Source organism: Ursus maritimus, unplaced genomic scaffold (assembly GCF_017311325.1).
Source record: "Ursus maritimus isolate PB19 unplaced genomic scaffold, ASM1731132v1 scaffold_6, whole genome shotgun sequence".
Classification (NCBI taxonomy): domain Eukaryota; kingdom Metazoa; phylum Chordata; class Mammalia; order Carnivora; family Ursidae; genus Ursus; species Ursus maritimus.
This window is the reverse complement of record NW_024426774.1, coordinates 75,019,116-75,045,900: the sequence shown is the minus strand read 5'-3', so window position 1 is coordinate 75,045,900 and position 26,785 is coordinate 75,019,116. Positions and strand designations below refer to the sequence as shown.

General features: G+C 42.6%; 1 protein-coding gene across 1 annotated transcript in view; it reads right to left on the bottom strand.

Moving 5' to 3' along the window:
* The window catches only part of VWA3B (von Willebrand factor A domain containing 3B), a 210,124-nt gene that overhangs the window by 8,812 nt on the left and 174,527 nt on the right, over positions 1 to 26,785 (bottom strand). The window contains exons 22-25 of the mRNA XM_008699794.2: positions 16,723 to 16,834; positions 6,547 to 6,671; positions 5,227 to 5,364; positions 2,921 to 3,021 (exon numbers count right to left, since the gene is read on the bottom strand). Coding sequence (XP_008698016.2) covers positions 2,921 to 3,021; positions 5,227 to 5,364; positions 6,547 to 6,671; positions 16,723 to 16,834 — 476 coding nt within the window. The remainder of the gene's footprint in view (positions 1 to 2,920; positions 3,022 to 5,226; positions 5,365 to 6,546; positions 6,672 to 16,722; positions 16,835 to 26,785) is intronic.

Sequence of the window (26,785 nt, the reverse complement as noted above, 5' to 3'; positions counted from 1 at the left end):
TTGATAATGTTGAATTTAGTGAAAATGGTTAATACCTAGACATATCTATTCATATTCCTTTAAAATGTGCTGTAATTTGGATATTATTTTGAGTAGGATTTTATATTAACAAAAAATGTGCTATAATTTTAAATGAACATTATATTCATCTAGAAGAGAATGAAGGATGGTAGTGTATATTTTCAACAATAATACCTAAGGAAAGATTCTCTGTGAAACTATGCACCTCTCAAGGAACACTGCTGGGCATCCACTAGTCTTTATTTTTCACTGGTTCATTCTTCAAATAGTCATTGAGCACATCCTAAGAGCTGGACCTTGAAGCTATAATTTAGAAGCGGACAGAACCTGGCACCTGCTTTCAAGGACACGTGCCTAACGGGAGTGAGAAATTGAGAAAGTACATGGCCCAACACAAGGGAAAATCTCTGTAATGAAAACCTCTACAGGATGCAGTGGGATCACCTCAGTGCATAGGACGGCTGGCGTCTAGTACCGGACATAGTGATGGTGATGCTTGAGTTCAGTGCTAGAGTTCCTTGGTGGCCAAAGGCAGAGCATAACATTCCAGGGAGGGCTACACAGCACAGAGCCCTGAAGAGCATGGCATGGGGAAAAAGTTACAAGTAGTTTAGTATGATTAGTGTGCAGAAGGCTTGTGGGAGGTTGGTTGGGGGGTAGACAGGGAGAGGTGAGGCTAGGGGGACAGGCCTGGGTCAGACCCACAAGAGGCCAAATTAGAATAAGAAGGGGCATGGGAAGGAGACTGAAGAATTTTTTAGGTGGGGGGAGGGCCAGAGCAGATTTGCAGGAGAGGAAGAGTCTTCTGCTCAGCCCCTCTGTCCAGAAGAGGGCTGGGACTATTGGCAGGAGGACAAAGGCAGGGGCCTCAGGAAATGAGATGCCTGACCTAAGGCAGCACAGGTCCAGCAGAGCTGAGAAATATTTGCAAATTAGAACCATAACTTGGAGACCCATGGGGTAGAGTGGGTGAGGGCAAGAAGAAGCCAAAGATGACGACCAAATTTCTGCACGGACAACTCTGTGAGTGCCGGTGGAAGAGAGAACTGAGTGAGGAAAGGCAGAGATGGGAGTGAGTCTGTGGAGAGCTATGATTTCAGTATTAGATGTGCTGAATTTGAGGTTCTGTACACTCAGGTGGGTGGCTGGAAATAACAGGATTCCCGCCATGGGCTGAGCACCTGCTTTACCCCAAGCACACAACAACCATCTCCAATCCGCACACCGCCCTAATCCTGTTGTGAGCAAACAAGCTCCGAGATCACAAGCAACCTGCCCCAGGGCACAAACTAAGTGAGGGTGGGGCTGGGATAGGAGCTCAGGCCTTAGCTTCCAAAGCCCTTTCTATCATAGTTACTATCACCCGAGTCTGCAGTTACAACCAATGGGGGAGGTTTTAGCGAATTCCATCCCAGGTCCTACTCTCAGAAGCTACGATTCTGATGCCAGAGCACAGGCATGATCTGGGGTAGAGAGGGAGATATGAGGTCCTTAGTGTAAATGAAGTCATGGAAGCAAGGGATGTGGTTGAAATCGGGCAGGGAGGAAATCCAGAGGGAGGAGGAGCCATGACAGGTCTCAAGAGGAGGAGGAGGGGTGGTTGACAGAGTCAAATAGACCGTAGATTGAAACAGCACGCACAGTCAGTGTGAAAGTGTGAGAGGTCTTGAGTGGCCCCTGTGGGAACAACTTCACATGGGGGTAAGGGGGGAAGCCAATACCCAAGGCTCCTCAGGGAGGGAAGAGAAGGCAAGAAAGGGGAGACATCAGCTTATGAGACTGTCCACATACAGTGCTGCCGTGAAGGGAGGGAGGACGCCAGATCATACTGCCGAACCAAGGAAGCTCGATGGATTTAGGACTGGGGGTGTGCGTGCATGCATTTGTGCATGTGTGTAAACAGTGGAGGCAAACTTGGGTTTTTGCTGGGTGAAGGAATCAGGAGAAGATCCAGGGAGATAGGAGAGAATCCAGGATGGAGCAAGAATCAGGTAGTGGGGACAGGCTCTGGAGCCTGGTAAGCAGCTCAGCCTTGGATGAGAGAAGGTACTTTGACATCAGGGGGAAAGATGAAGGTTTCTACAAGCCCGGGGGGGTGGGGGAGAAGTAAAGGAGAGAATGTCTGATGGTTTCTGCTTATGAAGTGCAAGGTGATGCCATCATGTGAACGAAGGCTGGCACCCAAGACAACCTACAAACTCCAAATGAAGTTGGAGGGTAGTTCCAGGTTCATCCCCCACCCTTGGATCAAAATCCACCTTCGCCTCCAAGGTCATAGCTCTGACTCCAGCTGTGATGCCCCCCATTGGCCCCATGGACTTCAGTTTTTGCCTGCTTTCTAGGCCTCAGCTGCTTCTTACTGACTTTGCTTTAATCTCCCTTTCCAGGTTTTAGCAACCCCACTTCCTCAGATGAAAATGTATTCAACCTACTGTAGCCCCTGGAAACCACCACTCACCCACCCACCCACCCACCCACTCACTCTCACCTGGGCACAGGCAAGCCAGGGCCAACACCTCATTCTCACTCCCCAGCAAGGGAAGAAACAGCCGGTTGATTGGTGCCAAATGCAACTGAATCTAACTTTTGCTTTATGGTGAGACTTCATTAGAAGCCCTTGAACCCTTACAGTAAAAGGGGAACAATTCCTTCAAGTTCATGACAGGATTGAATGTTTTTCTGAGGAGTCAGTAAAATAATGTTGCATTTGGGATTAGAACCAGACAGACAAATAACCAGCAAGTAAGAGGTGTGATGTTGACGGAATAATAATCATAGAACTACATATTAAGCAGGAGGTCCTCCACCTCTGCTTTTCTGCTCAAGTATTTGGAGAAACAGATTAAAGGTGCCAAGATATAAATAAAGTTCAGGGAGTATAAAAATTGGGTCTACTTACGCTTTTGGATCCTCCTGAATTGGGCGTGATTTTATATGAGAGCAAGAGAGAGCATACTTGTTTTGGCTGATCTTAATAAGTGCACTCCGAGGGCAAAATTCCTGTAATAATACAACAAGAGTTCATGCAACTTTAATCAGAAATGTCCACAATTTAGATGTAATTTTGTTTTAGCTCGATCCATTGTAATAGCTGCTAGCCATTATCCTATTCAGGGTGACACTTAAGAGGACAGCCAAATGAGTCTGGTTTGATAATTATATGCTGAGTAAAAGTCATGGAAAGTCCTCCTGGTCATTTCTCCGTATCCTGGATCACATGCGAGGCCATCCACGTAAGATACATGTGGCTGTCCACGCACACGCGCACGCACACCCGCACATCCCTCCACAGAACCACCGTCCTATCTCCCTTACTTCCGCCTTGCCCATCTCTTTCTTAGACTCAGCAACTATAACTACCACCCCCTGCCAAATGTGCCACCTTCACCCCCGTGAATCTCTACCAGAACTGTCTTTAGTGTCTCACCCCCGACCATGTCGCTCTAGTCTCCAGGGCCTGACTGCCCCGTGGGTAATTTCCAAGGTCCCTCCTGGGCTTTGATGTTCTTTCTCGGGGACCCTAGAACAACTGCTTCATCTCTCCCTACACGCTGGGGCATGCCCAGGGTCATCTCTTCAAATGTCCCTTGATTTGCTTTCTCCTCTCTTGCCTAGTAGATATCCCCAGAGTGGTGCCTCATGTCAGAAAAGCTTCCCACCCATTGTCCTCTAGACCACTTTTTACTGTCATCCAAATAGCTCCAGGAAGGTCCTTTTTTCTCTTAAAGTCTTTTTTTCCCCCCTTGGGTTGATGAGAAGTTATCCCTTTCTCCTTGTTCTATCAGATTGGAAACTGCTTCTGGGGCCATTAGCTCTGATGGTCTTTGCCCTTTGCCTTTAATTCCAAAATTCCTTTACCATGACCCCTCTCCTGATGGATATGCCTCATGCTATAGTCAAAAACTGGATATTTTTATTCTGTATACTAGGCAATTGGGCACAGAGATTCAGAATATAGGCCATGGAGCCAGACTGGCTGGGTTCAAATGCCCACTGTCCCCCTTACCCTGTGTGTGACTTAACCTCTCTGCTTCAGTTTCTTTATCTGAAAATGGGAATAATGATTGTACCTGTTCACAGTGTTTTGAGCATTCACTATAAAGTACCTGACTAGTACCTGATGGACAGGACCGTAATAAGTGCTTTATAAAGTTAGCCACTAGTATTTTGTTTCTAGCTTTTTGCTTGCTAGTCTATTTTCCAGGCATATTAAATGGTCCATCAAGACAATGTTATTTCCATTAGAAATGTCATTCACGTAAGTAATTTAAAAGGCAATTTTGAGAACCTTCTCTTCATCAGAGGCTGTGCTGGGGCTACAAAGAAGAATAGGCCATAGTCCCTGTCTTTAAGGAAGTCGGTTGGGAGTTGGTGAGGAAGCCCGTGTGGGAAGGGGGAAGTACAGCGTGCAGAGGAACCCTGAGGGCCTCAGCAGGACATGACAGTTGGGCAGAGTCTTTCCTGTGACAGGAGTTTCTCTGGAGAGAGGATGGGGGGTGGTCCAGGAAGAAGGAAAGAGTAGGGGCTTGGAGAAAACCACTGTATTTTATTCAGGAAGCAGTGAGACTTCCATGGGGCTGGGGCCACCCTGGGGTCAGGCTGGACTTTTCCTTGAGGTTGATGAGAAGCGTATCTGTGTGTGTGTGTGTGTGTGTGTGTGTGTGTGTGTGTGAGAGAGAGAGAGAGAGAGAGAGAGACAGAGAGAGACAGAGAGAGAGTGAGGAGAGAGAGAGAGAGACGGGGGACATCATGCAGACAAGTGACATCAGCAGATCTGTAAACTGATAAAGAGACTTTCTAAAGCATTTAGGGAAAGTCATAGGGAGGCCAGGGAGGGGAACAGAGCAGGCTGAGAAGCAGCAGGGAAGGAAGAGAGAGAGAAAGGTGCTGTAACAACTGGGGACGACAGTAAAGAACCGGACTGAGCCTCCCCAGTTGTCAAATGCGGAAGGAGAGCCAAAAAGGCCATTCGATGAGGGAGTTAGGGGACCGTGGCGACCTCAGCGTGGGCAGATCTTGTGTTGCAGAGCGGGCAGAATCCGAACCGTAAGGAGTGGCAACAGATACAGGTAGGCAAGCCACTCCTTCAGGGGATTTGGCAATGCCAGGAAAGAGCGAGGCATTGTCCAGAAGAATGGCAGGGGGGGAAAGAAGCCCCATTTCTACCTAGTGAGAAAGCCCTTTCCTCAATGAAAGTCTACTTACTCTCCGGTTGTTACACTTCAAAACTGTGTAGAATTTATCATCGGCCACATCCTGATTCGGAAGTGCTATGACAATGGCAGGGACGTAGAAGTCAAATCCATTGGGTATCACAATTTTGGCAAAGACATAATCTCCAACCTGTAGATGAGAACGTACATCATAGCAAATATCTTGCTTATAGATCTTATAAGCAATGTCAATAGAAGCCTGTTCAAAAATACCCAAGGTGATTAGCAAGTATTGATGCTATAATTCAAATGCATATTTTTTCTCAGCTAAGAAAGAGTCAATAGTTTCAAAATTCCCCAGGCTCACTGGGCCACAGCTGGAATTCTGCAATCAGTTTAAGGGAGCCTCAGTTTTCGCAGGACTTCTTCCCCTGACAAGGATCCTGGGGTGAGGGGGCAGCTAGCAAGCTGGCAAGAGGTCTGGAAACCATATCCTACAAAGACTGGCTGAAGGAACCTGTTTCACATAAAGACCAGGGAGAGACAGGAACAGTGTCCTCATATATCTGATGGGCTGTCACCCAGACAATGGAAAGCAGCAGGTTTGTTTAATGTTGTTCCAAAGCACATACCTGGAATCCACCGGCAAAAGTTACAAGCAGCTTCTAGCAGAAAGAAAATCTTGTGAAGGGGCATACGGAGGTTGCTGGGCATGTGTCAGACGGACAGGACCAAGTGTAAGGGGAAAAGCAGACCGGTGGGTGCTCTGGGTCTGGCCAGGGAGGTGCTGACAGACAACCGCCGTGGCATGCTATGGGTGCTCATGGGGTGCTTTTCCTCCTGGCTCCCGCTGTCCAAGAAACAGCAGTGCTGGAGCTCTGGGAGGCTTTCTGTCTCCCCTCTGGCCTGGGGGCTGGGAAGGATGGGCCAGATGCTCTGCATTATGGCATCAAGGTCTGGCAATAACCAACTACAAGGTCAAGGAAAGCTCTACCTCTGCCCTTGTTATTTAAATTGGTTTTAACATAATCTTTGGCAGTTAAAGTTTCAAGGGCGTTAGCAGTTGCAGCAGCTCTCTTCCCTGTGCATCTACTGTCTGTAAAGCGACAAGGGCCACAGGGGCCAATGCAAGCAAGTCTACGCAGTCATGAGGCTCCTTACCAGGGTGTTAGCAGATCAAGGTGGAGCAAAAAAGTTGCCAGGCAAGGGGCCATACGAACAGGGGTCACTGCTTTTCCTGCCCAAACTCAGGCTCCTTGGAGGAGCCCAACCAGATGTTCAGCAAAGGCCCAACAGTGGCCTGGCCATCCTGTTCTCCACAACTGTGGGGATGGTGGAAAGGGTCCCCAGAAAAGATCGCTGAAGCAGGTACCTGGAGCAGTGGGCAGGGCATGGCACCCCCGACAGGCGTGATGAACGAGGTGGGCACAACCTTGGTGTCTCCGTACCTGAAACCCACCAGTGCATGGGTGGGGCTCACACACTTCTTCACAACCCCTGAAAGGAATTAAATTTAAAATATAATATGAAGACAAGTAAGCCTATTCTCCTAGGCTTGCACCGTCTGTTTAAATCAGTATGCCCCTTTGAATTCTCCAGGAGGTAACACTGGATGCTGTACGATGCGTACTGGGGTTGACCGGCTCAAAGTGACGAAGAGCACAGCTCTGCTCTGGAGCACCCGCTCGGCTGAGAAGCCCAGAGAACACGCAGAAGCTCGTTTGTCCGGCATCACCAGCAGCAATCCTGACTAGAACATCATTCCTAGAAACAAATATCCTCTTCCTGGGTACTTCCTACCATCTGATTTCCTTACTTACTTTAGCCATATTTCCTTCTATACTCCTCGCATACAGAAAATCAGAGTTGTTAAATTGTGAAAGTAAAAGGAAATAGGAATGCTTATCGTCAACTTTTCATCTAATATTAGATAAATGAAAAACTAAGTAGGCTGAACACATCCCACAGCTTCCCTTAAAATGCACTACCAAAAAAAGGAACAAAGGAATGATTACAAAAGGAAAAAAAACAACCCGTTTTAAGATTCACATGTTTTATCACTTATCCTAGTTGAGATTTATTTCCCTATCATAGAGGGGTTATAAATAGTAAGGGAAGTTATGACAGGGACACTTCCCCAGGCAGTAAAGCTGCAGTCAGACTCCAACTCCGAGAGAGAAATGTGCGTGTCGCCCCGGGGCTCCCAGGACACCAGGGTCTGGCACTGCTGCCCCAGCTCACACGCTTACCTTGGCAAAGTCCCATGGCCTCTGATGTGGCAAAGAAATGGCTGGTGTTTTCATCTTGAGTTCATGTCTCTTGTTTTAAATGGGTTTTTTGTTTTTTGTTTTTTAACGCACACATACACACAACAAGCGAAAACCATTCCACTGGTGTGTGTTTTCTCATTGGATTAAAATGTTCAATTTGGTTTTTGAAATATTCTTTATATATGATTCACATATTTGCTGCCATAAACTGACTTTATCCTTTTAATTAGAAAGACAAACACTGCTTTTTAGAAAGAATTCCTATTAGGGAGGCAGTGAGGAACCACTGCTAATTGAGGACAATGCTCACAATCCCCTACCCCCTCCCGGGTTCACGGCAAAGGTCCTGGGCTGCCATGATGGCCACACAGGCCAGGGTGATCCTGTCAAATTCTCAGCCTCTGGGACTTAGCAGAGTCTACTCATACCCCTGCGAGGCAGGGTTTCAGGTGTTTGCCTAAGTGGAGTAGCTGTGACAGAGACTGGATCGCCACGAAGTCTAAACCATATGCTATGCGTCTTTTACAGGAAAACCCTGCCAAGCCCTGCTCCACATGATTAGATCTCGACTTTTTGGTACGTTACAACCTCTTTTTAGTTCCTTCCATTGTTTTCTTCTCTGTACAAGCTCTGTGGAAGTGGGCCTTCGCTCACCTGCAGAAATTAGTGCCGTGTCTCCCCGCCCAATGTCAGAACCAGCCTCGCCCTGTGGACAGCCTGGCTGGCTGGGGTCTGGAAGCTGGAGGACCGCGAGTGGGCCTGTCGACTCATGGCTCAGCCTCTGCCTTTGCTCCTTCTCCACCTAATTAAGGAGTTGCTACCATTTAAGTCCTGATTCAAGATCAGCATCAAATTTTGTTTTCCCTTATGCTGCAGTTTCTCTTTGTCCTCAACCCCAGAGGGGCGAGACTGTGTCTCTGGGCTCTGAAATGTCTCCAGGAACCAATTCGGGGGTCTGGGCTTCCTCCCAGTGGAGGCTTGGCGATCCCAGTCACCTTCCTTGGGTACAAGCTGGGCCCCCCGCCTCAGCCAGAGGGCTCTCCTGTACTCAGGCTGGAGAAAAGGGAATGTGCCCCTGTTGAGCCCCTCAGCAAAAATGTGGCCCATTCTCGGTGGTCGCAGACTGCAGAAATTCTCCAAGTAGGTAGGTCAGTTCATTTCATGAAAGATGTAGGAATGGTTCTCAATCTTTACTCCAAACAGGAATTTCTCAGGCTGGAGACTGGAGCTTTCGCCTCTGGTTATAAGCTTCTGAAATGCACAGCCCAGCTGAAATTCCATCTCCCGCAGAAGGCTTTAGCTCTGCTTCACCAAAAGCAGCCCCTCCACCTGCCCCACTCCACTGAAGGTGCTCTTGCACATCTATTCATCATATTCTCTCCTTCCTTCAGCCTCAGAGGTTTCCTTTCTAGCCTCCCTGGGCTATTTTTTGCCTCTTTGAACTGCTGTTAAGGTTTTTAAACGGCTGTTAAAGTTGTTTTTTTTTTTTTTAAAGATTTTATTTATTTATTTGACAGGATAGAGACAGCCAGCGAGAGAGGGAACACAAGCAGGGGGAGTGGGAGAGGAAGAAGCAGGCTCCTAGTGGAGGAGCCTGATGTGGGGCTCGATCCCATAACGCCGGGATCGCGCCCTGAGCTGAAGGCAGACGCTTAACCGCTGTGCCACCCAGGCGCCCCGGCTGTTAAAGTTTTTGAATTGCAAGCACCTCCCTTGACCCCCAGCAGAGGACAGGAGTTGTTTCTCTCTCTCAAGAAAAGCTCTCACATGGGATGAGAGAAGAACTCTTTACATGCAATTCACACTCTCCAATTTAGAAAACACTGTACACGACCATATTTAATCTACACAACAATGTTATGGGGGTTCTAATTGTTTTAATGTCATTCGGGAAGATAAAGAAACTGAGGCTCAGAGAACTTCAGTGATTCTAGTCACATAGCTAGTAGAGGAAAAAGGCAGACTTCAAATAAATAAAAACTTGGGATTTTCTGACACCTGAGCAGGTATTCAGTTCCTCCTCCCCCGCCTCAGCCACCTGCCTTCTTCTTCCACTGTAACTTGTTTCTGTGGCATAGTGCAGAAATTTTGCAACTCAGACTTTTCATCACCATGGATTTCCTGAAGTATATGCTTCCTTTCACTGAAGAACAGGAAGGAGGACCCGATTCCCGCATATCATGACTTAAAATAACGTTTTGAAATGTGTCTTCCTCCCTGCCTTTCTGCATCCTAATGAGCCAGACTATGGGTTTGTCGCTTCCATTCAGAACAACGCAGTCATTCCTTATCCAGATGTTCCACACTGACCCCGGAAGAAAGTCAGCCGTACAGAAATCCCTGCCTGACTGCCAACGATGGCAGCAACAACCAGGCTAGCTCTGCTCCAGTGTGGACCTGGCCTGAAGCGAGAGACACTCTGATCCAATTAATCCAAAGCCACCTACCACTAAGGTACATTTCAAAGCCAGATATTTTTCATTAGAAACGTTTAGCAGGCTCCAAACAAAAGTTATCAAAAAAAGGTGTCACCGATGACTATTATGCTGTGCTCCACAAGTCTCCACGTGGCCTTCCTTTTTTTTTTTTTTAATGTTTTTTTTTATTATATTATGTTAGTCACCGTACAGTACATCCCTGGTTTCTGATGCCTTCCTTTTTTACAAGGGAGAAAACAGTAATGCATAGCGACCAGGTGATCTCAAGTGGTGTCACTAACAAGGCCGATGGACATCATGTGCCTCTGGATGGGATGCCCTGAGAGGGACATGACACCATGCCATCACTCAGGCAGCAAACTGTCCAGGAATGCACACTCGGGGCCTGAGCTAACTGAGGAACATTCTGTAAAGTAATTGATCTTACTCTTAAATAACATCAGTATCATGAGAAATGATAGGAAAAGCTAGAATATAATTCTAGATAAGGAGACATGTTAACTCAATGTTAACATGATTCTGGACTCAGCCTTTTCTAGAGACAAAAAACACAAAGTCACTATTGAGACAATTAACAAAATTGAGATATACAGATAAACAGAAGTATAATAATGTTAAATTTCCCAGATCTTATAACTTTATTATGAATATGTTAAGAGAACACCCTTGTTCTTGAGAAATAGAGACTGATGCATTAAGGAGTAAAGGGGCATGATGATGTTACCTACTCTCAAATAGTTCAGAAAAAATAATGTGTATGTGTGAGGTGAGTAGAGAGAAAGGGAATAAAATAAAATGATAAATGTGGTAAAACGAACACGACAAAAGTTAATCATTGGCAAATCTGGGTAAAGAGTATACAAAAGTTTTATTATTCTTGCAACTTTCCTGTAAGTTTGAAGTTATTTTTTTTATAAAAAATAACTCTATGAGTTGGGTTGAAATTCCCAATTAAAGATTCACTGACTTTAGGGAGGAAGAGGGAACAAAAATGAAGTACATCCAGGAACACAGGCCTGATCACTTAATTTGTCTGAGTCAGTATTTACTAACTAGCCACTAATCTGAATTACTGATTATAGGACTAAATTCAAATGTGTATTTCCTCCACACAGACTTGAGTTTAATCACAGCCACAAATTAAAAATTCTCAAATAGCCAGATCCCAACTATTGGTGGTGAGCACCCTCTGCCTCCAATTGCATATTTAAAGAAAAAACAAAACAAAACAGGGCAGTAATGATTGCTGACATGATCTCAGGAATTGCATGTGGCCATGGTGCACCTGCTTCCTTGACTTCCTCAGACTGGCAGCAGGTCTTTGGCATTTCTTAGCACACGAGAATGGTGTGGAAGAAAAGTTTGAGCCAGTCTACTTTTTTTCCAGGACCCTGGCCAGTGAACTAATCCCAAGCCCTAATGCAGCCATTTGGAAGCCTGTCCTTTCCTGCATCCATTCAACGGCCAAATTAGCTTCAGACCCCTCTCTGGGGCTCCAATTCAGAAAATCAAGTAGGGATGCCCCCCCCCCAATTGCTGCCCAGAAAACCTGGGTCCCAGAGAAAGGAAAGGTTTTTTGGCCCTGCTCTTGCAAAGAAGAGTTTTGTGCCTTGGCCTATGAGCTCACCTCGAATGCTCCAATCCATATTTAATTACTCTCATCCAATCAGCTTCAAAGCACATCTAGTGAATTTCAAAGAAAATGTCCTAGCTGTCAGTTCTCCACATATGCCTGCTGGAAACCAAAACTCCTGAAGTATTTTTTTCCTACTTAAAATAAGATTCAATGAAATTCAATTAATAAAGAATGATTCTTTTAACTGGTGATTGACAGATAATGCCTACGCAAGATGGGCTATGTTTCTACGGTATCATCTTTCTTCACCAGGGCTCTTCCTCAGGGCTCTCTCCCTAAGCTCTCTTNNNTCCCTACAGGCCCTTCCCATATCAATGACACTTATGTGTTGATGTCTCAAAAATCTCTATCTCCAGACAGATTTCCTCCTGAGACTCTAGAAAATTGCTTTTCTGACAACTTTAGCAATTGGAAGCAATTAGAGATAGGGGTCTAGAGTCTCAAGAGGAAAGCTGTCTGGAGACACAGATTTTTGAGACATCAACACAGAAGTAGTGTACCTACAATTGATCATGCCCCAGACACATCATTATCTTCCTGTACATACCAACATCTCCTGCATGTACAACTATCTACCATATGGCCCAAGCCAGGGACCTGAAGGACATTCCAACCCACTCTGTAGCCACTCTTCACACAACAAGGGGAAAGAGCTTCTGTGAACTTCAAGGGTGATTATGTTTTTCCCTGCTTTCCATGTGGTTTCCTGATAAAGTCCGAACTTCTTTTTTTTTTATTTTTTTTAATGATTTTTTATTATATTATGTTAGTCACCATACAGTACATCCCCGGTTTCCGATGTAAGGCTTGATGATTCATTAGTTGTGTATAACACCCAGTGCACCATGCAATACGTGCCCTCCTTACTACCCATCACCGGTTTATCCCATTCCCCCACCCCCCTCCCCTCTGAAGTCCTCAGTTTGTTTCTCATAGTCCATAGTCTCTCATGTTTCATTCCCCCTTCTGATTACCCCCCTTTCTTTATCCCTTTCTTCCCCTACTGATCATCTTAGTTCTTATGTTCCATAGATGAGAGAAATCATATGATAGTTGTCTTTCTCTGCTTGACTTATTTCACTTAGCATTATCTCCTCCAGTGCCGTCCATGTTGCAGCAAATGTTGAGAACTCGTTCTTTCTGATAGCTGAGTAATATTCCATTGTATATATGGACCACAACTTCTTAATCCAGTCATCTGTTGAAGGGCATCTCGGCTCCTTCCACGATTTAGCTATTGTGGACATTGCTGCTATGAACATTGGGGTGCATATGGCCCTTCTCTTCACTACGTCTGTATCTTTGGGGTAAATACCCAGTAGTGCAATGGCTGGATCATAGGGTAGCTCAATTTTTAACTTTTTAAGGGACCTCCACACTGTTTTCCAGAGTGGCTGTACCAACTTGCATTCCCACCAACAATGTAGGAGGGATCCCCTTTCTCCACATCCTCTCCAACAATTGTTGTTTCTTGCCTTGTCTATTTTTGCCATTCTAACTGGCGTAAGGTGGTATCTCAGTGTGGTTTTGATTTGAATTTCCTTGATGGCTAATGATTTTGAACATTTTTTCATGTGTCTGTTAGCCATTTGTATGTCTTCATTGGAAAAGTGTCTGTTCATATCTTCTGCCCATTTTTTGATTTGTTTATTTGTTTCTCGTGTATTGAGTTTGAGAAGTTCTTTGTAGATCTTGGATACCAGTCCTTTATCTGTAGTGTCATTTGCAAATATCTTCTCCCATTCCGTGGGCTGCCTCTTAGTTTTTCTGACTGTTTCCTTGGATGTGCAGAAACTTTTAATCTTGATGAAGTCCCATAAATTCATTTTATCTTTTGTTTCTCTTGCCTTTGGGGATGTGTCATGAAAAAGGTTGCTTTGGCCGATGTCGTAGAGGTTGCTGCCTATGTTCTCCTCTAGAATTTTGATGGATTCCTGTCTCACATCGAGGTCTTTCATCCATTTGGAGTTTATTTTTGTGTATGGTGTGAGAGAGTGGTCAAGTTTCATTCTTTTGCATGTAGCTGTCCAATTTTCCCAGCACCATTTATTGAAGAGACTGTCTTTTTCCCACCGGATGTTTTTTCCTGCTTTATCAAATATTAGTTGCCCAAAGAGCCGAGGGTCCATTTCTGGGCTCTCTATTCTGTTCCATTGGTCTATGTGTCTGTTTTTGTGCCAGTACCATGCTGTCTTTGTGATCACAGCTTTGTAGTACAGCTCGAAATCCGGCATTGTGATGCCCCCAGCTTTGTTTTTCCTTTTCAACAGTTCCTTGGAGATTCGGGGCCTTTTCTGTTTCCATACAAATTTAAGGACTGTTTGTTCCAGTTCTTTGAAAAATGTCCTTGGTATTTTGATCGGGATAGCATTGAAAGTGTAGATTGCTCTGGGTAGCATGGACATTTTAACTATGTTAATTCTTCCGATCCATGAGCATGGAATATCTTTCCATCTTTTTATGTCTTCCTCAATGTCTTTCAAGAGTGATTTATAGTTTCTAGAATATAGGTCCTTTACGTCTCTGGTTAAGTTAATTCCAAGGTAACGTATGGTTTTTGGTGCTATTGTAAATGGGATGGATTCCCTAATTTCTCTTTCTTCGGTCTCGTTATTCGTGTATAGAAATGCAACTGATTTCTGAGCATTGATTTTGTATCCCGCCACGTTACTGAATTGCTCTATAACTTCTAATAGTTTGGGAGTGGCTTCTTTTGGGTTTTCCATATAGAGTATCATGTCATCTGCAAAGAGAGACATTTTGACTTCTTCTTTGCCAATTTGAATACCTTTGATCCCTTTTTGTCGTCTGATTGCTGTTGCAAGGACTTCTAGTACTATGTTGAATAATAGTGGCGAGAGTGGGCATCCTTGTCGAGTTCCTGATCTTAAGGGAAAGGCTTCCAGCTTTTCCCCATTGAGAATAATATTTGCAGTAGGCTTTTCATAGATGGCTTTTATGAGATTGAGAAATGTACCTTCTATTCCTACACTCTGAAGGGTTTTAATCAGGAAAGGATGCTGTATTTTGTCAAATGCTTTTTCGGCATCGATTGAGAGGATCATATGGTTCCTGAGTCTTTTCTTGTTGATATGATGTATCACGCTGATTGATTTGCGAATATTGAACCACGCTTGCATCCCAGGTATGAATCCCACTTGATCGTGATGGATAATCCTTTTAATGTACTGTTGGATTCTATTAGCAAGTATCTTGTTGAGGATTTTGGTGTCCATATTCATTAGGGAAATCGGTCTGTAATTCTCCTTTTTGAGGGGGTCTTTGCCTGGTTTGGGGATCAAGGTAATATTGGCCTCATAGAATGAGTTTGGTAGCTTTCCTTCTGTTTCTATTTTTTGAAATAGCTTTAGGAGAATAGGTATTATTTCTTCTTTGAATGTTTGGTAGAATTCCCCAGGAAAACCGTCCGGGCCTGGAGTTTTGTTATTTGGAAGGTTGTTTATCACTGACTCAGTTTCTTCATAATTAATTGGCCTGTTTAAGGAATCAATTTCTTCCGGTTTCAATCTTGGTAGTTTATAGGTTTCCAGGAAGGATTCCATCTCTTCCAGATTGCTTAGTTTATTGGCATATAGCTGTTGATAAAAATTTCTAATAATCCTTCCAATTTCAATGGTGCTCGTCGTGACCTCTCCTTTTTCATTCATAATTTTAATAATCTGGGTCCTTTCTCTTTTCTTTTGGATAAGTCTTGCCAGTGGTCTGTCAATTTTATTGATTCTCTCAAAGAACCAGCTTCTAGTCCTGTTGATCTGCTCTACTGTACTTCTGGTTTCTGCTTGATTGATTTCAGCTCTAATTTTGGTCAACCGCTTCCTTGTGCGTGGATTAGGCCTGTCCCTCTGTTGCTGTTCCAGCTTCTTGAGGTGAGAATATAAAAACTGCATTTTAGATTTTTCTATTCTTTTGAGTGAGGCTTGGATGGCTATGTATTTCCCCCTTAGGACTGCCTTTGCAGTGTCCCATAGGTTTTGGACTGTTGTATTTTCATTCTCATTGGTCTCCATAAATTGTTTAATTTGATTTTTGATTTCCTGGTTTATCGAGTCATTCCTGAGCAGGATGGTTCTTAGTCTCCAAGTGTTTGAAAGTCCGAACTTCTTATCATGACCTTTTATGAATGGCCCTACACCTCCCTCTCTGAAGACCTTTATTATTTTCTACCATTTCTTTGCATTCTAGGTTCCAGCCATAATCTGTTCTATTTCTCCAGGTAGAAAATGTTTGTCTCTACCTCTAGATACATATTATTTTTACCGTCCACAAAGCTCTCACTTGAACTGCACCTGGCTAGTTCCTTCAGTATCTCATGTCCCAAAAACTCTTGGGAAAATCTCTCAGGCCCAGCCACACTGGCCTCTTCCACCAACAGCCCATACGTACTCCAGCCTCAGGACTCTGTACTGCTGCTCCCTCTGCTAAGAACTCTTCTCCCAGGGGCTCCTCGGTGGCTCAGTAAGTTAAGCATCCAACTCTTGATTTCGGCTCAGGTCATGATCTTGGGGTCCTGGGATCAAGCCCCACGTCGGCCTCTGTCATCAGTGGGGAGTCTGCTTGAGGAGTCTCTCTCTCCCTCTCACTCTGCCCTTCCCATCTCCCTGCTTGTACTCACATTCTCTCACTCTCAAAATAAATGAATCTTAGAAAAACATAAAAGAACTTCTTCCCCCAGATAATTTCACAGCTTGCTCCTCCTCAGGTCTTATTCGCACATCGCCTTCCCAAGAAGTTCTTCATCAGCCACCATATTTAAAATTTCAGGGTTTACCTTGACACTCTCAATTCCCTTTGTAGCTTGATTTTTCTCTACAACACTGTATCTGACACACTACATATTGTATGTATTTGCTTGCTTGTCTGTCTCCCTCACTAGAATGTAAGTTCCACAAAGACAATAATTTTCATCTGCTGGTCTACACTAAACCAGCACTTAAGGAATATTACATTCATAGAACATAGATGTATAGTAAAAATTTTTTACTAAACAAATGAAAGATTAAAATAAATACATTTTCTGGCTATTTAGCCTCACAAACGTAGGTAGAAACCCCATCATTTCATTTTAGAAGTGGAATTCCTTAGTACAGCTCATGAAATGCCAGTGTTCTGAGGAAAGCACAGTTTGAGAACCTCGGGTCCCTGATATCATATTATTTAACAAAGGAGTCTTACAAAATATCTACCTGGAAAGTAAAAGCCATTTTCATCACATCTTGCAATAACTTTCTGGCCTTTGAGGGGATCCAATTTTTTAGATTTGGTTTTCTTTGTTGGATTTCCTTGAAGTTTCTGTTGCTAAAAAATATAAAACATTAATAATTGATTTAAAAAATCAACACAGTGAAAATCACAGATACAGGGTAGCTTGGGATTCTCTACTGAGAAACGCACTATCGAAAATTACAGATCATCCATATACTTTGATAATCACTCTGCAATACTTTCTATGTTATTAAGAATAGGCTTTTAAAACTGATATATGAACTAATATATGGGAACCAATGACCATAGAAAGTGAGACAAAATTTGCAGCCTAGACTTAATCAAATTTTGTTAAAACAGGAAAAAAGTGAACCTCTTCCAGAGAATGTAATAGGATACAGGGTCTTAAAACATAATATTCAATATATCCAGTATACAATCCAAACTACAACATACTTTTAAAAAGCAAGCAAATATGATCAATTCCTTAAAAGGCGATCGATAGATCACAGTGGTGAGATGACCCAGGTGTCAGAATAATCAGTAAAGACTTTAAATCAGCAATTATAACTACAGTCCATGTGGTTGAATACTCTTGAAATGAATGGTAAGGTAGTTTTTTTCAGCAGAGAAATACAAACTATAAAAAAAATGAAAATCTTAGAAGTGAAAAACACAATATCTGAAAGGGCTCAATAACAGAACTGATATGACAGAAGAAAGAAACTTGAAAACGAATCAACAGAAATGATCCAATCTGAAGCACACAGAGGAAAATGATTTTTAAAAATGAGCAAGGTCCTTCCTGTTCAAATAATCTGTCCAAAGCCCAGCTCAGTTATAATCTCTCTGCGAAAACTTTACCCCCAGGTAATTTCAGAAAAAGCAAAGGAAAGGACCGCTCTATAATTTCCAAATGGTACCCTATGAGTCAAGGCTTGAAGTGAATGTCACGTTGTGTCCACTACATGAAGAAACTGGTAACATCATTTTGATTGGTAGAGTCTAACTCTAAATTCTTATTTTCTATGCTTGTTGAACTGATCATTAATAGAAAGACCCAATCCCCGCCACCCTCCACTCTCTCTAAAATCCCAAAGCCTCCATTGCATCATCCAGAACAGTCATTATTTTTAATTCCCAATAAATGTGAGGACAAATGCTGGAAGAGGAACCCCAGGAAACCAGAAATTACTGGGAAGATCACTTACATTAGAGAAGGAAAGGCCATGTATTACTCCAATACCAAACCAGACAAAGATACAAGAAAAGGAAAGTACAGACCTATATTCCTCATGAATATAGATGCAAAAATATGTTTGCAAATAAATCCAGCAATATACAAGAAGGATTGTACACATCAACTAAGTATCCCAGGAATGCAAAGCTGATTTAACATCCACAAATCAATATGATACACCATATTACCAGAACAAAGGACAATTTACCGTATTATTTTAATGCATGGAGAAAGAGCACTTGACAGAATCCAACACCCTTTCATGATAAGACTCTCAACAAACTAGGAATAGAAGGGAACTTCCTCAACTTGGTGAAAAGGATCTATGAAAAGCCTACATCAAACATGATCCTTAATGGTGAAAGACCGAATGACTTCTCCTTAAGAGCAGAAACAAGGAAAGGTACTCTGCCACTCCTATACATTGTACTTGAGGTTCCAGCCAGTGCAATCAGGCAAGAAAAAAATAGAGTCATCCAGATTGGAAAAGAATAAATAAAACTATCTTTATTTATGAATGATATGATCTTCTATGTGGAAAACTCTAAAGAATCCACCCAACAACTACTAGAATTAATTAACAAGTTCAGCAGGATGTCATGATACAAGACAAATAGAGCAAGAAAAAAAAATCAATTGTATTTCTATGTACCAGCTATGAGCAATCTGAAAATAATGTGAAGAAAAGAATTCCATTTATAACAGAGTCAAAAATAATAGAATATTTAGGAAAAAATTTATCAAAATAAGTGAGACCTATACACTGAAAACTATAAAACACTGCTAAAAGAAACTAAGATCTAACGAGTGACATACCATGTTAATGGATTAGAAACCTTAATATTGTTAATACAGCCATTTTCCCCAAACAGATCTACAGATCCAATATAATTCATACATATCAAAATCTCAATAAGTTTTTTGTTTTGTGGGGTTTTTGTAGAAACTAAGATACTGAAACTAAAAGTGCCAAAACAATGTGGAAAAAGAACAAATTTGTAGGATTTATACTTCTTGTTTTCAAAACTTATCAAGAAAGTGCAGTACTGACATAAGGATAGTCCTATGATCAATGGAACAGTATTGAGAGTCTGGAAACAAATCTCTACATTTATGGTTAACTGATTTTCAACACTTTGGGAAAAATTTTTGCAATTTCTTTAAAAATTAAACATAAACTTACCATATGTCCCAGAAATATTACTATTAGATATCTAGCCAAGAAAAATGAAAACTAATATCACACAGAGACTTTTATGTATTCATATCGGCATTATTCACAACAATGAAAAAGTGGAAATAATCCAAATGTCCATGAACTGGGGAAATGGATAAACTAAATGTCACATATCCATACAATGAAATATCATTCAGCCACTTATATATGAAATGCACAGAAAAAGCAAATTTATAGAGATAGAAATTAACTAGTAGTTACATAGGGCTAAGGGTGCAAATAGAGATTGACTACAAATGGGCATGAGGGATCTTTCTGGGGTGACGGAAATGCTCTGACTCTGGATTTTGGTGGTGGTTGACAACACTGTCAGTTTTATTAAAAATCACTGAATTGAAGTAGGTGAATTTTACAGTATGAAAATCAGATCTTTTTCTTCAAATCACTACATTGTGGAAATTGGAGATTTTTCTTTTGATTTTTTTTTCATTAAAAAAAAAATTCCTGACCATTAACTTATTAATTCTTGGGTTTCTCAAAGAAATCCGTCTTCCATCCTAATCAGAGTGCCCCCATGACATCATTCTCCAGCTTCTTTTCACAGACCATCAAATGCCCCCTCCTCCATGATACAAAGTGAATATAAAGTGCTTCCACATGCTTTTTGATGTTACTTTTTTGCAATGCTATAGCTGTATCTCAAATAAAGTATTCAATGCATATGAGTCCATACACAGGTCTTCAGTTAATGAAGCCTCTAATTTATGAAACAATTGACTATAAACCTTTAAGTAACTTCAGATAGTCTGAACACAATTTGCTCTTGGGTCATTATTTGTGTTTAGTACGGTTTGGGCTCTGGAAATAAGTGGGCTCATTTCCCTGGTGCCGTGATGTTACTGGATTCTGTTGCAGCCATCTATCATTTGGATCTGTTTAGAGATGCTTTTTGGTTCATCAAAAGAAGTGGGAGTATGGTTCATTTCAGGGGAGAGGAAATCAGAGCCAGAGCCTCAAAAGTATGAATCAAAGCGTTAAGGTCTCTTGAAGGAACTATGGGATATTAACAAGACTTCACACCTATGCAGCCATGGGTACCAAATATAAGCTGAATATCACCCTCCTGTTTATGATGCTCCATTTTCAACAGATTTTGCTGGAGTCCCTCCTCATGTAATTTCTATTTTTACTGATGCAGTTATTATTTCAAAGAGAATGGCCCAACATCCCGGTGGATGGTGACTATTACCTGTTTGTTCCTGGGCTTTCAGCCAGAGGAGAAACCTAAGTAGTCCTTCCCACAGGAGCTTTAGAATGACCTACTGCAGTCTGAAATGGCCCCAAAGGGCAGAGACTGGACCATGAGACAGGAGAATTAGGACCAATCGCTGCCTAGCTGGCTTTGTGACTTTGGGTAATCTTTTAACTTTTTGGGCTTCAATTTTTGCATAAGCAAAGAGATGGTACAAAGTAAATGACCTCTAACATCTTCTAATTCCATATTTCTGTCCAGAAGAATCTAGGCCTTACTAGACCTTTTTCTGCATTACTGGAGAAACTGTCAGACCATGTATATACAAAGACAGGGACACTAGCATGATATTTTTGTTTGCAGTTTTTATAACATAAGGGGATTGCAACAACCAGAACGGTGAATGTCTGCAGCACAATATTCCATCATAATACCATCATAATGCTCCAAAGAGATGCCCACACCACAGTTTCCTACAATCATTTCCTCAGTAGAAGACTCCATGTAAAGTATTCTTCTCACTGCTGATAGAATTTAGAATCTGGAATATGCCAGGTTAAATCAGCTCTTGCAAAAACCTCACCTCTACATACAGCTTAACTGACAAAGCCACCTTGCTTCACACCACCAGTGTCCACATCACAGACCAAGCAACCGTGGAGGTCACCAGACAGCCTCTCCACCTCCAGATAGATAACACCCTGACTTCTAAAAAGATGTCCACGTTGATCCCAGAAAGGCAACCTCCCCTTCAGATTTCATCAATATAACAGACAAACCACTTACTAGAATCTATGCCTAGACATATTTAAAATTCCTTTAAAAATTCTAAATGAGTATAATCACACCATTTAACTAGCCCTCTGTCTCTAGATTCCAAATATTTATTTTCTCAATATCCTCACCAGAAGCTGATAAAAATTTTTTCTACATTTTCATAGGTACAAATCTGAAGTCAATGGCCCAAAATCATCAGAGAGCTCTTTTTTCTCTGTAGTTGTCACTCACTTCCCAATTCATCTAATATAGAACCACCATTCACTCTGTGAAGACATTCCCTGCATGGGCAACAACAATGAACAGTAGCAACACAGAGTACTATCATGTTCATTTTTCACACACTGGAAACGCCACCTAAGAAAATGTCTAAGTGGCTGAAAAGTATCAACTACTTTCAAATCACCATATACCTATGGGTTCACCTGAGAGGACCATTACAGTACTAGAGAGCTTTGTATATGCAACACATTTACTCTGCTTTTGTGTCCAACTGTTACTACTACTGGCAATAATTCATTTCTGATTATTTCCACAACACGTAGCTTTATGGAAAAAACTAGTCACTGTACACGCAACGATTCATTCATGTCACTGCAAATCAATTCAGCTACACCACAGATTAAGTAGAGTAGCCATGGGAAAACAAACCTATGGGGCCAGCTTTAGTACAATGGTTCATTCCATTGCTCATAGAAATAGAGCATTGGTTTGCCAGGATGGAAGGATATCAACAAGGGCAGCTAGACACACCATCACTTCAGCCACAAGTTGACAGCACCTTTCCAGAAAGACAATGTGCCACAATTTTTTGAATCTTGTCAAAGTTTAGAGACACTGTACAGCTCTGTTCTTTTCCTGGCATGCCTTCACCTATGCACACCTGAAATACAAACAGGTCATTGAGTTTCTTGGGGTTTTTCCCCTCTTTTTGTATTAGTTTCACAGGGAGAATTTAATGATTCATCAGTTGCATGTAACACCCAGTGTTCATTACATCTGGTGCCCTCCTTAATGCCTACTACCCAATTATCCCTTACCCCACCTCCCACTCCAGCAACCTTCAATTTATTTCCTAGACTTCAGCATCTCTTATGTTTGCCTCCCTCTCAACTTTCATCTTACTTTATTTTTCCTTCCCTTCCCCTATGTTCATCTGTTTTGTTTCTTAAATTCCACATATGAGTGAAATCATAGGGTATTTGTCCTTCTCTTACTTATTTTGCAAAGAAATCTATGGAGGACAAGAGTCAGAAGGGGTAGAGAGTGAAAACAAAAATGCTAGCAATAAATAAGGCAACATATCTCTAGGTTTAGGTGCATGAGAATTGTCGCATGTGAGTCTCAGTGGGGAAGTCAGATGGGCAATGATACTGGCAGTGGGGATGCTGTCCACTGGGTAATTTGATTTTGCCTTGTTTCTAAAATTCAGAGAATCCAATTCATTTCCTTGTCAGATTCAATTACCAGGTGATGTAGAACAGGATCCAAAATGGTGCCACCCTCCTTTCATTTATTATTTAATTTTGAAGTCATGTTTTCAGGTTTGCATTTGTGGGAAGTGAAGTTACTAAATGTTTGATACTTTAAAATTTTCCACGCATTTCTATAACTTAAATAGAACTAGTCTTTGGCTCCAAATCTTTTGAAACCACTACTAAATATTTTTTTTTCTGCCCCAAATCATTGAACTGCTGACACCCAGCAGCTCCAACATGCTTCTCTGTCCATGTCTTGTCTTTAAGACCAACTAAAGTCTGTGATCGCTGTAATCAAGATAAGACTTATAGTATCTTGTATGGTTTGACCTTTCCTCTGTCTAGGATACCTAAATATAAGACCAGAACATTTGCAAACTGTCTCTGTAAATAATTCAACTCCCTTTAAAACCTTGGTGAAAAGGACAGGGCCAGCCCGGAGTATTTGCTGACCTTCACCAATCTTTGTCCTCAGCTAGATTTTGAGGGATGTCCTCTCCCCTGAGAATACCTAGGATCTGCATCCCTTTTATAAATGGGTTCTGGAAAGAGAATGAGGAGACCTTATAGGAAAATGTGTATCACAAGTGGCCAACTCCTGCCCAGCCCCTCTTGGCCATGGAGTGACCACCCGAGTAAATGAGTCAGAGAGCTTCATGTGCTTCCCTTCCCAAGGCATCTGCATTTTAACATGAGGCAAACCACCACACTGAAGGAGTGAAGCTCTAAGGGGAATTTCCTGCCTCAGCTCTGCCCTTCTGAGGAGGAAGCTAAGCCCTCTTATAAGACCTCTCAGGAGCACAGCAGCTCAGCCCTGGGGCCCATGGGGACACTAACGATACTGCATGTGAATCCAAGGCTTAAGGAGAACACTGTGGCCAGGCAGACATACAGAGGGAATTATTATCCCCTGTGAGGAGTCTTGGACACCTAGCTTTGCTTTAAAATCCAAAGGGGGTTGGAGAATGCTTTACTGGAGTTGTTTTCTCCTTCTTCCTCAGGGAATAGTGTAACTAGAAAACACACCATGAGAAACAAACATCCCCAGAACTTAGATGCAGTTTTCATTTCCCTCTACTGAGGGGTGCTTCCGGAGCAGATCACTGATTGGCTGAGCTGCCTGGCTTTAACTCTCCTCCCAGTTTGTGGTTCTTGTGCAGTGTGTGTGTGGCTCCTTAGGAAGCACAGGAAACCAGTCACAGGATGAAGCCCTGAACCACAAAACAGTCCTCCGCTCCCTAATACCGTGCCGTGCTGGGGTATGGAGTTAACCACTCTGAAAGTAAAGTCTCCAATAAATGTTAATCAATAGCAAATCAAAGGGCTTTTGTGGGGGGAAAAATGAATTTTCTTTTCTTCTTCTTCTCCTCCTCCTCCCCTCCCCCCTTCTTCTTTCTTTGGTGGTGGCAAAGGAACCTAATATATATGCATTAGATGCTGCATAAAATTATTTTCCAAGTGAAAAGTAAACTTGTAACATCTTCTCAGGGAATATTTCTTCATTGCTCTTTCAGGAAAAAAAAAAAAGAGAGAAAAATTTGAAATGTTTTAAGATTTAAATCTGAAAATTACCACAGCCTTGTAAGCTGTAATTCAGATGCTACTGATTCAGTTATCCATATGTTGCTACTCCAGAGATGAACAAAAGCCATATACTGGAGCCACTTTTGTGTCACTGCCTGGAATGTGGACCACAACCAGCTATCTACTATATACAAATATATATCTCACTCAAGGCTACAGTATAAAAATAAATGCTGGGTCTTTAAGAAAAATTTTCAAGACATCTCTGCTGGTTACTCTGGTCCACCCACCTGCCCCCAAATCCATTCTGCCCTGCCCTGCTCCCTGCCCCAGGAAGCTGAACCCCCCATGGAAAACACCACCTGAATTATTTCCCTTGCTGGCAGGCTTCTGGGCAGGATGAGCCAATGGCAGGCAGAAGGTCAGAGGGCAGCAGGAAGAGGAAAGACTGGGGTATTGGTTCCATGCTCCTTCCCTGCCCTTTGTCTCTCTAGAACTACCTCCCATTCCTGCTAGTGGACTTAGCTCTCACAGGACTCCAGGAGCACCATTTCCTTCCACCCTTTCAAGTCTAGGAGTGATGGCAACTTCCTACTATTGCTAGTCACTGGGGGCCCCAAATCCCATTGGCTGCCTTAGACCTACATCCACCTCTATGAACAGTCCCTTTATTAACGTTTCTTCACTTGAACTGACTGAATGAGATTCTGTTTCCTCCTGGATCCTACTGATAAGCTCTCCACACTCAGTTCTCCTCCAGATGGGGAGGTCAATGACCATCCCTGAACTTGCTGAAGATAGAATTTATGCCTATGAGAAAAAACCTAGGCAGGACAATGCTGAGGTCTGCCCAGCTAAAACCTCCAGCAAAGAAGGTTGTCTTTAGCTATAGAATGAAAAGACAATCTGGCAGTGATTTCTGTCACCTCAGGGATTCCCTAGAGCTGATACCCACCTTCCCACTCCTGAACATCAGGATCCCAGGCAGAAAACTTTTTAGATAATATTTAAACTTGGTGGGAGTTTTCTCTTCCCTTCTTTTAATTCCCTCCAATGACTGGTATTCCTGAGTGAGATTCTCTCCTTAAGACCCCAGCTAACTGTGGCACAATCATGAGGCTGGCAGCACTCCCCCTTCAGCACCCCTTCCTGTCCCATCAGTGCACCTCACTCTGACACTTTAGCCCCACTGGGCCACATCTCCTACCATCATCCCTCAAGAGTCCATTTGGGGTCTCTTTTCCAGGTGTTAACTTACCTCCATGGTGCTGGTATCCTTGTGCATGGTCATTCTTTCTGTGATGGCAACATCAATGATGCCCAACCCAGACTTGTTATTTCTCCACCACCAAAACAGGGGATCTTAGGTGCTGCTGAAGAACAATTCACAGTCCCTAGAGAGTCAGTCTTCCTACCAGACTCAAGTATCAGCAGAACAGACTCAAGTTTTTCTAGGGGAATGAGGAAGGCTGACTAGTTGTAAAGGGTTATCGTGGGAGGCTTCCCTTCTCCCTTTAAAGAGGAAATATTAAGAACTGTAAAATGCAAGAACAACAACAGGTCCAACCATTATTTGGGAGCAAATATAATAGCTCTTATTCTGATTCCATTTTATACAACTCAAAGAAATTTCTCTCTAAATCTTCCCAACTTCCTCCCAGTGTCAAAGTCACTGTTTTCCCGACAATGTTTTCCTTTTTTTAAAATGTTTTTTTATTATATTATGTTAGTCACCATACAGTACATCCCTGGTTTTTGATGTAAAGTTTGATGATTCATTAGTTGCGTATAACACCCATTGCACCATGCAATACGTGCCCTCCTTACTACCCATCACCAGCCTATCCCATTCCCCCACCTCCCTCCCCTCTGAAGCCCTCAGTTTGTTTCTCAGAGTCCATAGTCTCTCATGCTTCATTCCCCCTTCTTATCGTGGTCCATATATACAATGAAATATTACTCAGCTACCAAAAAGAACAATTTCTCAACATTTGCTGCAACATGGACGGCACTGGAGGAGATAATGCTAAGTGAAATAAGTCAAGCAGAGAAAGACAATTATCATGGTTCCTCTCATCTATGGAACATAAGAACTAGGAAGATTGGTAGGGGAAGAAAGGGATAAAGAAATAGGGGTAATCCGACAATGTTTTCCAATCCAAATGTTCTCTCTCCTTCCCTCATTCTCCCAGTTCCACCTCACCCAGCCTCACCTACATCTTTCCCCAACACTCTTTCTCCTGGGTAGTTTTTCAGAGTGGAGGACTCAATGCACCATCCCTAAAGACCATGGGTTCCAGGTTCTTTACCTGTCACAACTGGAGAAATAACCATGTGTGGCTACATACAGATATATTTCCAAGACCCCTTTAGGGTTGCTTACAGATGCTTCACAAAATTTTCTGCCTCCAAATTTTCCAAGAGAGTCAAGGTTATAAGTGTTGAGAGCCTATTGGATCTTTCCATGCCTGGGTCCTAAAGGATTTGCTCTGGAGAATAATCCTTATGTAGTAAGGAAATGTTGTAGGATAGCATGGCTGTGCCTAGACCAAGCTCCCAGGGAGAACTATGGAAGGTTAATTATAATTCAGATGCC